Raw genomic sequence first — 11,153 nt, 5'->3', positions numbered from 1 at the left:
ATGGAAATGGACCTTGTCGACCGAAACAAAGGGTTCCTCGTATGGGAAGCGCCACTGCTGGTCAGGGCACCCCACGACACTATGGTACCCTGCCCTATGCTAGTACCCTATGCTAAAGCGCATACATATATATTGTGTGTGTGTGTATAGTTGTAGTAGCAGTAGTAGTAGTAGCACTAGTAGTAATAGTAGTATATGTCTACTATTAATTGTCTTCGGTAAGTCTAAAAAAAATCAACGCATTATCTCGTTAAGATAAACAGAAACCCAACTGACGGACCTGAGATAACCCGTTGATAAAGTCCTTCTGTCTTTTTTAATACCGGATACGTGCCGAAAATACATAACTAAACAAAAATACAAATTCATTCTGCCACATATAACATTATAACGACCAATATAAACATTATTTTGCCCAATATTTTGCTTTAGCCGCTCTTTTTCGACCAAATACATTCTTTCATGTGATGTTTTTGACGATTGAAAACAGAAATATAATCTATTATAATTTATCAAAGTACTATTGATATAAAATTATATTATTTCTACTTTCATGATTTTGTCAGTGGAAATTCACAAAAATTTGAGAAAGAATCGAACGTATATGAGCGCTACCAACGGCATGTATAGTTAAACTATTTGTTCATAGTAATTTATGAAGACTTTCAACATAGAATACATATTTTGATAATACATATACATTATGAGTTAACTTTTGTATTGATAGTTTGTTTGTATATATATATATTAAATATTCTGAAAAAATATATACCAAAACATAAAAGAATACTTATTGACATGTGTATACTTTACACCGTACAGGCGACGTCGAATGTCATATGATTGTCTAAACAGAGCAGACGAAAAGTTGGAAAGATGGCTGTTGCTGCTGCTTTGGGAAAATTGATTGCCGTCATTGGCGACGAGGTAAATGAAGATTTCTCATTTTGTCATACATTTTAGAATGTAGATTCAGATTTAGATGTCTGCATTCCGTATTTTTGTCACCTTTACAGTGGAGCCTGGCTTACATACTACAAATGTATGGATGTAATCTGAAGCCTAAACCTTTGAAGTCATGTAATTTGTATAGATTATTATGTTATTGAATTTTTCCATCTATCCTCATCATTTATGTGTAAATGTAAGTGATATTAGATGGTAGTAGCCCAAATGCTATGCTCTGTTCAACTTAGACAGGGGGTGTAAATCCCAGGCAAAGTGGTTATGGTAGTACCTCATGATAATCACATTAATCATTATGATTATCAGTAATATTAGCCAGCTACAGTGTTTTATGTTCTTGGTTTGTGATTCCTGTGGAAAATGCATGGTAAATATAAAGTTGTTTGTTAGTCTCACATATGTAATTCTTATCTATATCACGGTCTCACTAATTGCTGAACAAACGGAACAAAACCGAGAAAACCCGAACAAAACAAATCCCAAACAAGGATGGGTTTTGCTCAAATGCACACTTCTATATATATATGGTTGCATTATTTGAACTATTTTCTTTAAAATGTGATTTCCATGTAATATGATAAATATCATCAAAGAGAAGTTACGTTTTTATCCTCTGCAAAATTACCGAACACAGCTACGATTCATCCAGCCCACCGTCTATGATCACTGGTGGTATGGATCAAACTACACTCTTTTAAGTTTCTTACTGTTGTGTTAAATTACATGAAAATCACACATTTTAAAGAAGAGTTTAAATAATTCAACTATATGCAGTCTATTACACTAATAATAAAGAAACTTAGAGTGTAGTTTGATTTATACCACCAGTGATCATAGACGGCGGGCTGGACGAATCGTAGCTGGGGTCGGGAAAATTGCAGAGGATAAAAACGTAAGTTCTCTTTGATGATATTACATGGAAATCACACATTTTAAAGAAAATAGTTCAAATAATGCAACCATGTATATATATGTGTGCATTTGAGCAAAACCCGTCCTTGTTTGGGTTTTGTTCGGCATTTCTCGGTTTTGTTCGGCAATTAGTGAGACCCTCTATATCATTGGAAAGCTCTCATACTTATTCTGAGTATTTTGAACCTCATAAAAAATGATGACTGAAAATTAATAGGGTATAATTTTAGAAGTGCACACCTAAACAATATAGTATTAGAAAATTAATTATTAATCTTATAAATTATACATCACCATAATATTTTTCTGGGCGGAAATCATTAAAAAATCTGGTATATTTTTAGAAGTGCATACCTATGTGGTAGCATGAGAAAACTAAATATTAATTTTATAGATTATAATACATCAATGTAATAAATATTTTTCTTAGCAGAAATCAATATCAGAAAACATTGCTAAAACATATATAGAAACAAAAAGTCACTTCAACTCCTTTAGATGCCATCTTTGTTTAGATAGATTCAGAGGTCGGAGATAACGATGACCCTGATGACCTCTAGAATTACAGATACCACATTAATAAATGCAGGTATGGTTAGGTGGGTTAAGGTAGGTTAGGTTAGAATAGACTTAATCCCCCGAGAAAAAAGTCCCACATTTGATAAGAACCACACTGGTACACCTGCACTCAAGATAACATTCAGCATTAGATTAGTACCAACACAGAATAGGCCTAGGCACAGATTTAAACTGGCCCAGATGTAACCACCATTCAGAAGACGAAGAACACCTCGTACTACAATGCCCTACACCAGTGTTTCTCAAACTTTTCCATGTAAAGGAACCCTTTCACATTTACTGATACTTGGCTGAACCCCCAATGACCCCCTCACCAAATATAGAAGGACCCACCCCCTAAATAGATGTATATAATTATTATTCATATACTTATATGTTCTGAGTTGTATATTTATAATAATATACTTTGTCGTGTTCCACTGTTCGTTCCTGTCTCCTTTGAGTTACCGTTTCTAAGAAAAAGATTTTGACAGACTTAAAAAGACTTAAGACTAACTGTCACCGGCATGCACGTTATATAGTCGTACACTTGTACAGTCTCTCTCCCTCTTTCTTTCCTTAAAAACAAAAGATTTCATCACTTTCATGTTTCATTTTATTCATTCCTGTTCAGATAATTATATAAATATATATATTTTTTTACGACGGAACCCTTGAAAGGTCTTTGCAGAACACAGTTTGAGAACCACTGCCCTACACTAACAATCGTCAGACAGCAATACAGTATATCTTACCAGAGTGACTTATGGTCTCACCCGGAGGCTGTGTATAAGAAAGACCAGAGGCAACAAAATGATTGATTGATTGATTGATATTTTTGAGCCACTGTTATGGATTGTCTAAATAGGTTTGGGTGTTCTTGGGTGTTATTTTATAGTTTCTAAACTGGATTATAATTGCCCTAAATCCAACTATCAAGCAGATGACACAGGCTGGTATCACTGACCAGCACAATAGTGAAATTGTGTGAAAGGATTGTAAAAGATTGATGGACCATATATCTTGAATAGATGAACATTCTGACAGTCAGTTTAGTTTCAGATCTGGAAGGTTGTGTCTGTCAAACCTTTTACTCAAGAGTAATTGATGTGATGCAAGAGAGGGGTGAGTGGACTGTGAACCTTAATCTAGAGAACACTTTTGATGAAGGTCCTCGTAGTTGACTTGTGTCGAAATTGGAGCCTGTTGGAGGACAGAGAGGCAAACTAAAAAAATTAATGAAATTTTTTTTGAAGGAAAGATATATGGAGACAGTAGTAAAGGATAATATTTCAGTATGGAGAGTTGATGGTGGAAATGTGTCTAGAAAGAGAGTTGATGATAGCAAATACAGTGTTTCGGAAGAAAGTCAAGCATAAGTACACATGGGAGAGGGTGGTGGAGGGAAGGGTGGTAGATAGAGCATTGATGGATTATGTAGTGGTAAATAGGATTATGATAGGAAGAGTTAAGGATGTACATGTGCTAAGGGGAGAGGGTGGGGGAATATCAGATCATTTTTTGGTGGAAGGTAAGTTGAGAGTGGAGGATAGATGGAGAAAGAGGAAAGGGACAAAAGGTAGGGAGGTGCTTAGAGTGAACTCTTTAAAGGAAAAGGAGAAGGAGTACAAGAAGAAGCTGAAGGAGGAGTGGGAGGGAGTGAAGGATAGAGTAGAGTTAGGTGTGGAGGAGGAATGGGGATGGTTCAAGGAGGGAGTCACAAAGTGTGCAAAGATGGTGTGTGCAACAAGAAGGACAGGAGGAAATAGAAGGAAGGGTAGTGAATGGTGGGATGAGGAAACAAAGAAGGTTGTAGAAGAGAAGGAGCGAGCTTTCACAGTTTGGTTACAAAATGGGACGAGGGAGTCATATGAGAGGTACAAAGAAAAGAAAAAAGAAGTATAGCAAAAGGTAAAGGAGGCAAAGAGGAGAGCAGATGTGAAGTGGGGTAAGAGTATGACAGAAAATTTTGAAAGTAATAAAAAGATGTTTTGGAAAGAAATTAAGAGAGGAAGAGGAGGTGAATCAAGAAGAGAAGAAAAGGTAAAAGGTGCAGACGGAGAGATGATAATGGAAGAGAAGACAGTAAGGGGAAGATGGGCAGAATATTTTAGGGAGTTGCTAAATGTGAAGTAGGATAGGGAGGGAAAGATAGTTGCAGTGGGAAATGCTAAGAAAATGAGAATGATGAGTGAGGAAAATGGAGGAGAAATAAGGAAGGATTAAGTGAAGGCAGTTGTTAAGATGATGAAAGCAGGTAAGGCACCTGGTCTGGATGGATGCCATGCAGAATGTCTAAAAAAAGGAGGTACAGTGATGGTGGACTGGCTAGTGAGGTTATTTAATGTTTGCTGGAGAGAGGGTAGAGTGCCAGAGGACTGGAGGAGTGCCTGTATAGTTCCACTTTACAAGGGAAAAGGGGACAAGTGTGAATGTAGTAGTTTCAGAGGGATTAGCTTGTTAAGTGTAGTTGGGAAGGCTTATGGGAGGGTCTTGATTGAGAGGATTAGGAAAGGAACAGAGGGAGTAATTGGTGAAGAACAGTGTGGATTTAGGACAGGTAGAGGTTGTGTAGATCAGATCTTTGTGGTAAGACAAATATGTGAGAAAGCTATAGGAAAGGGGAAGGATGTTTTTTGGGCTTTTATGGATCTGGAAATGGCTTACGATAGGGTAGATAGAAAGGCACTGTGGGAGGTTATGCAGATATATGGGATAGGGGGAAAGCTTCTAGGAGCTGTCAAGAGTTTTTATGAAAGTAGTAGGGCTTGTGTCAAGATTAGAAATGGAGAGAGTGAGTGGTTTGAGGTAAAGGTGGGACTTTGTCAAGGATGCGTTATGTCGCCCTGGCTGTTCAACTTATACATGGATGGGGTAGTGCGAGAGGTAAATGCAAGGATAGTAGGTCAGGGATTGGAGATGGTTAAAGAAAATGGAGAAAAATGGGAGGTGAGCCAGCTGTTGTTTAATATTTAACTATACCTATGCATTTATTTATGTATTTTATGTGTTATTTACATTATTATAGTTTTTATTTATTATTTTATTATTAATATGATTTTTTTTTCGCATCCGACCTAGATATGGATCAAAAGGTCTCCTGTCGGCATGCTCCGCCTTTGTAATCCTTTGTTGTTTGTTGACGACACTGCGCTTGTGGCAGGATCAGAGGAGGGGTTGAGGAAGTTGGTGACAGAGTTTGGGAGAGTATGTGATAGAAGAAAGCTAAAGATAAATGTGGGTAAAAGTAAGGAAGAAAGCTAAAGATAAATGTGGGTAAAAGTAAGGAAGAAAGCTAAAGATAAGTGTGGGTAAAAGTAAGGTGATGAGATGTGCAAGGGGTGAAAGTGGCAGTAGACTGGAAGTGAGCATTAAGGGAGAGCGACTGGAGGAAGTGGATAGTTTTAGATACTTGGGTGCAAATGTGGCAGGAAAAGGTGGAGTGAAGGTGGAGGTAGAATGTAGATTGAGAGAAGCGAGTAAATGCCTTGGTGGATTGAAGAGTGTAATGAGGAATAGACATTTGGGAATGGATGCTAAGAGGAGACTGTATGAAGGAATGATTGTGCCAACAGCACTGTATGGGGCAGAAACATGGAACATAAGAGAGGAAGAGAGAAGGAGTTTGAATGTGTTTGAGATGAGGTGTCTGAGAAGTATGATGGGGGTTACTAGGCTAGATAGAGTGAGAAATGAGGAGGCGAGGAGGAGAACGAGGGTGGAAAGGTTGTTGGGAGATAGGGTTGATGAAAGAGTATTAGGATGGTTTGGACACATGGAAAGAATTACTGAAGAAAGACTAGTAAAAGAGGTATGGAAGGCAGATGTGGAGGGAGTGAACATGAGGGGACGTCCTAGGATGAGATGGATGGATGGGGTGAAGGGGGCTTTGGGGAAGAGGGGAATGTCTGTTGAGGAAGGACGAGAGAGGACAGAAGACAGGGGTGAATGGAGAATGGTTGTATATGGATGATGTTGTGATGCATGAGGTGGAATTGGTGGTGAAGTAGTATGTGTTAGCAAAATTTGACACAGCCCGAAGATATTTCTCCCCATCTTCTCCTTTTCTGCATGGGGGGACGGAGAGGGGGGTCGCCGATTTAATGAAGCGGCCTTGCTGTGGATGTGCTGTGTCTTGCGACACTGCTTCTGACCTAGGGCAGTGGACAAGGTGCAGGGATGACCCATCATCCAGGAGGTGCTAAGATAAGAGGGAGGGTGGAGTGTATTCATGGATGGAATGGGTGGGAATGATTTTATGCCTTTTCCTTTTTGGCTACCTCCCTTCTAAGGGGGAAAAAGCCTTGGTATATGTATGTATGGAGAGCAGTAGCCAGCAGAGTACTACAAGGTTTGGTGCTTGCACCAATTATGTTTCTTGTCAATGTCAATGACATGATGGAAGGAACCACAAGCTATGCCAATGTGTTTGGAGATGATACACAAATGGTGAGAATAGCGAAAAATGAGGAGGACAGTAGACTTGCAAAAAGATCTTGACACAAACTAGACACTGCGAGATACAAAAGCGGGACACCACAAGCGTAGCTCCCCTTCCCGCAAAATATAACTAGGTAAATACTATATTTTGCATGGAGCCAAGAATGGGAAATGAAGTTTAATATAAAAAATGCAAAGTACTAAGATCATCCTTAAACTACTCCTTGAGAAGTGAACCCATTACAAAAGCAAAAGAGTAGATTGGGAGTGTTGATAAAAGACAACCTGTCACCTGACAGACACAGCAGGATTGTGTGAGAAACATACAACAACTGCAGAAGATCAAGGTGGCATTTCATTATATGGATGAAGAGATGATAAAAAAAATAATAATCAAAACCTTGATTCATCAAAGACTGGAATATTTATCAATTGTATGGTCCCCATACAAAGCCTGGCAAATAAACCATATGAGGAAAGACTAAAAGCACTGGGTTTGCCAACTTTGAAAGATCAATGAGAAAGAGGTGATATGATTACATTGATATGATTACAGCCACTAAAGGGGATAGATTGCATTGACACAATAGATCTAATTAAAGATGGGAAGGGCTTAGGAGGTCACAGGAGCAAATTAAGAAAAACCGCATGTCTAAAGGATGTGAAGAAATACAATTTTCCATATAGATGCATAAATACTTAGAATAGCTTAGGAAGTGATATAGCCCAAGCTCAAACAATACATGAATTCAGATCTAAATATGATAATTGGAAATCAAGGATATAGATTAAGTTGAAACTGTACATGAACTTGAGGCTAGGTAGGATAGATAATTAGAAAATATGAGATGGGACCCAATGAACATTACTCCTTTCCTGTATACTACAATTAGGTAAATACAGAGCAGCTCATTCTACAATGCCCCATATTAACAAGCCCTAGACAAAAGAGACCTGGGACCACAAATCGATTGATTAATTGATTGGGTATTGTTAGGTTATCTGCATATGTAAGTACTCTGTTGTTAAGTTCAGGACCAGGGGGTAAAAGATCACATTTGAAAAGATTGAATAGGATTGGTGAGAGCATTGCTCCTTGCATAGCCTCCTTGTCACCGAGATTTAGTTATTTTAGATTACTCAGTACTGCCTCCCTGCTGAGAAGTTAGTTAGCCTCTTCTTATTATTGTTGTGAATATCTGTCTGTGGTCTTTTTTGAGAGGTACAATTTGATTCATAGCTTAGGTAGAGTTTGAGGTTCAGGTACTAGTTCCATGGGGCTGGCATCCCCAAATTGTTGTTGTTCCCTAGACTGCCTGTCCAAGCAGTCCTGTCTCCCCCAAGGAATGCCACAGCCGAAACCGGGTTTTCCCACAAATCCTTTATGGAGTGTATGTTGTGTTGTTTGCATGCATGATTGTGTATAATGCAGTCTTCCATGATGTATTGAATAGTATGGGGCAAAGTGTTCCTGGTGCTGCAGCATCTTCGTCATGGGACCACCCCCCAACCCCAAGAGTTGGGGGCCAAACTGCAGCAAACATCCCTGGCCACTGGCTGTACACAGGTGGCACCTATCCCCAGGTGGGACTTCGGTCACCTGGGCGAGTACCACCCCCAAGTTGATGTGAAAGGGGGAAGATGATACTTGGACAACCATCCCACAGAAACGCTGGATAATTCTTGAAAAGAGGACCAAACACCCATGAGCCTGAATACCATATACTCTGCCCCACATTCATAGCAGTTACCCATTGGGAACCAGGATTTTTTTTTATGATCGAATATCTTTGTAGAATCAGGAGTATATAAGATGTATGAAAAGCTTTTCATTAATCAATCCATTGTCTTGGTTCTATCTTACAAGACCCACAGCCACTAGTTCAGTCAGTAAAGAGACTTTTTTTTTTTCTATGGAAATAGTGAGTGTAGGGCAGTGTAATATAAGAAAATAAAAGATTTTTTAGATATGTCCATTCCAATTTAGACACAAGTTTACTGGTAAATCTAGGAAAATTGTAATGGTGTGACAGGAGAAAAAAGTGTTTTACAGAGTAAGATGGACCATGAGACCAGGTTAAATCTATCGTACAAATTTTAGTGTTAAAGAAATTAATCCCATGAGACACAGTGATTGTGCGAGTTAGCTGATGGAAGTGAAAAGATATCATAGCTAAGAGGATTTTTTTTTTTTTTTTTTTTTCCAAAGACCTCGTGTTGCTCACGTATCCTAACATAGACCCTATTCATTTTCTTATTTCTTCTTATTAGGAGGGATCCAGTTTTTCTAATCTTTCTTTATAAGGTCTGATAGGCTGGGGACCATTTTGGTAGCTATTCTTTATACTCTCAATCTGCAAGTATTCTTTTTTGTGTGGAGACCATACTACTGCTGCATAATCATATTGAGTTTGGAGGGTGTTGAAATTTGTATACAGTCAAACCTCAGTTTTCGAACACAATTCGTTCCAAAAATCTGTTCTAAAATCGAATTGTTTGAAAACGGAATCATATTTTCCCATTACAAATAATGTAAAAGAGATTAATTCATTTCCAAGCACCAGATGAATGTTTATTTACCTAATTACACTTTATATATTGCATAATAAATAAAACATAAAAGTGTGAACCAAATGAAAAACATAACAGAAGTAAATTTAATGACACAGCAACACTATAGTTATTATGTAATATATGTACTGTACCCTTTTGGCTGCAACTTGACAACAAGCAACAACTTTTCCACTTCCTCAAGTATTTGCAGTCTTTGTTTACTAATGATGGTCACTCCTTTTGTGACATCAGCCGACTTTATCACTTCTTTATTCTTGAGAATAGTGCAAATTGTAGACTTTGCCATACCGTAATGCACAGCACGATCAGATACACAAATGCCATTTTTATGTTTTGCGATAATTTCTTTCTTCACTTCGATTGTTTTTCTCACAACTTTTCTTTTTCCTTGACCAGTATCACTTTTTGCTTTCTTTGGAGCCATGACTGAGGGCTAGTGTAGGAAGAATTAATGCTGAATGCAATAAAATTGATAACAAAAGCACAGCACAACTATTCAGGTCAGCGGTCAACAGAGAAATGTTTACATTTCCTCAGCGCCATTCGAGAACTGAAATTTTGATCGAAAACCGATTTGTTCGAGTTCAGAGACATTCGAGAATCGAGGTTTGACTGTACTGCTGTGTTTTAATCAGATTGTGATAACCCCCATATTTACAAATTCATCTTTGTATCTCTAGGACACCTGTGTTGGTTTTCTCTTGGGTGGTATTGGTGAAGTCAACAAGAAACGAGAACCAAATTTCCTGGTGGTAGACAAAAGTAAGTTTTTGATATTGATACTATATGTGTGTACAATTCACAATTATGGTCATCTGTAGCAGTTGGTTTTTGTAAGAGTGATTTTACAATATATGTGTAATAATTCTTTTATTTTTTTTTTTCTAACTTTTCAGACACAAGCGTTCAAGAGATTGAAGACTGCTACAAGAAATTTATGAAGAGAGATGATATTGACATTATTCTCATAAATCAGAATGTAAGATCATTGTTTTCTTATGGAAATATCACTCTTTGAGAGCAGAAAAAAATATTAAATTGACTAATTGTTAACCATATATTAAAGATTGCAGAACAGATTCGACATGTGATTGACAGTGATAATGACAACCCTCTACCAGCTGTACTAGAAATTCCGTCAAAGGATCATCCATATGACCCTGCAAAGGATTCTGTTCTTCGTAGAGCACGGGTAACTATTCATTTTGTTATATTTAACTTTCCTCCTCTCCCATCATTGGATTTCACAAGCAGGACATTATAATTGTCATAACATTCAGAGGGATATTGAATTGGCACAAGTTTAGCATTATCTGGAATCCACAATATAGTTTTTCTTTAATAATTGTTGTGTATAATTATATGAGATGTAGCACAACTACATGTACATACATATACATATGCCAAGGGCTTTTCCCCTTTACAAGGGAGGTAGCCAAAGTGAAAAGGCAAAATTCTACTTCCACCCATTTCATCCCCATCCACTCCACTCCCATTTACCACCCGTCCCTCCCTCCCTCTTTTCTTGGCTCCTCTTGGATGACAGTTCATCCTTTCATCTCACCCATTGCCCTGCATCAGGTGCAATGCAGCAAAACGCAACACATCCACAGCAAGGTTGCTTCATTCAGTCATTGACCCCCTCTCAGTCCCTTCATGCAGAAAAGAGAAGACAAGGAGAAATCCCTTTGGGCTGTGTCGAA

General features: G+C 38.1%; 1 protein-coding gene across 1 annotated transcript in view; it reads left to right on the top strand.

The window, feature by feature from the left end:
• The first annotated feature begins 788 nt into the window (after positions 1-788).
• The window catches only part of Vha14-1 (V-type proton ATPase subunit Vha14-1), a 26,799-nt gene continuing 16,434 nt past the window's right edge, over positions 789-11,153 (top strand). Inside the window, exons 1-4 of the mRNA XM_076180667.1 lie at positions 789-927; positions 10,131-10,212; positions 10,347-10,429; positions 10,517-10,642. Coding sequence (XP_076036782.1) covers positions 877-927; positions 10,131-10,212; positions 10,347-10,429; positions 10,517-10,642 — 342 coding nt within the window. The 5' untranslated portion in view covers positions 789-876. The remainder of the gene's footprint in view (positions 928-10,130; positions 10,213-10,346; positions 10,430-10,516; positions 10,643-11,153) is intronic.

This window comes from Oratosquilla oratoria, chromosome 44, assembly GCF_046742065.1.
Source record: "Oratosquilla oratoria isolate Oo_2021 chromosome 44, ASM4674206v1, whole genome shotgun sequence".
NCBI classification, from domain to species: Eukaryota; Metazoa; Arthropoda; class Malacostraca; order Stomatopoda; family Squillidae; genus Oratosquilla; species Oratosquilla oratoria.
Note: the sequence above shows the minus strand (reverse complement) of the source record. Positions and strands in the feature narration are given on the sequence as shown.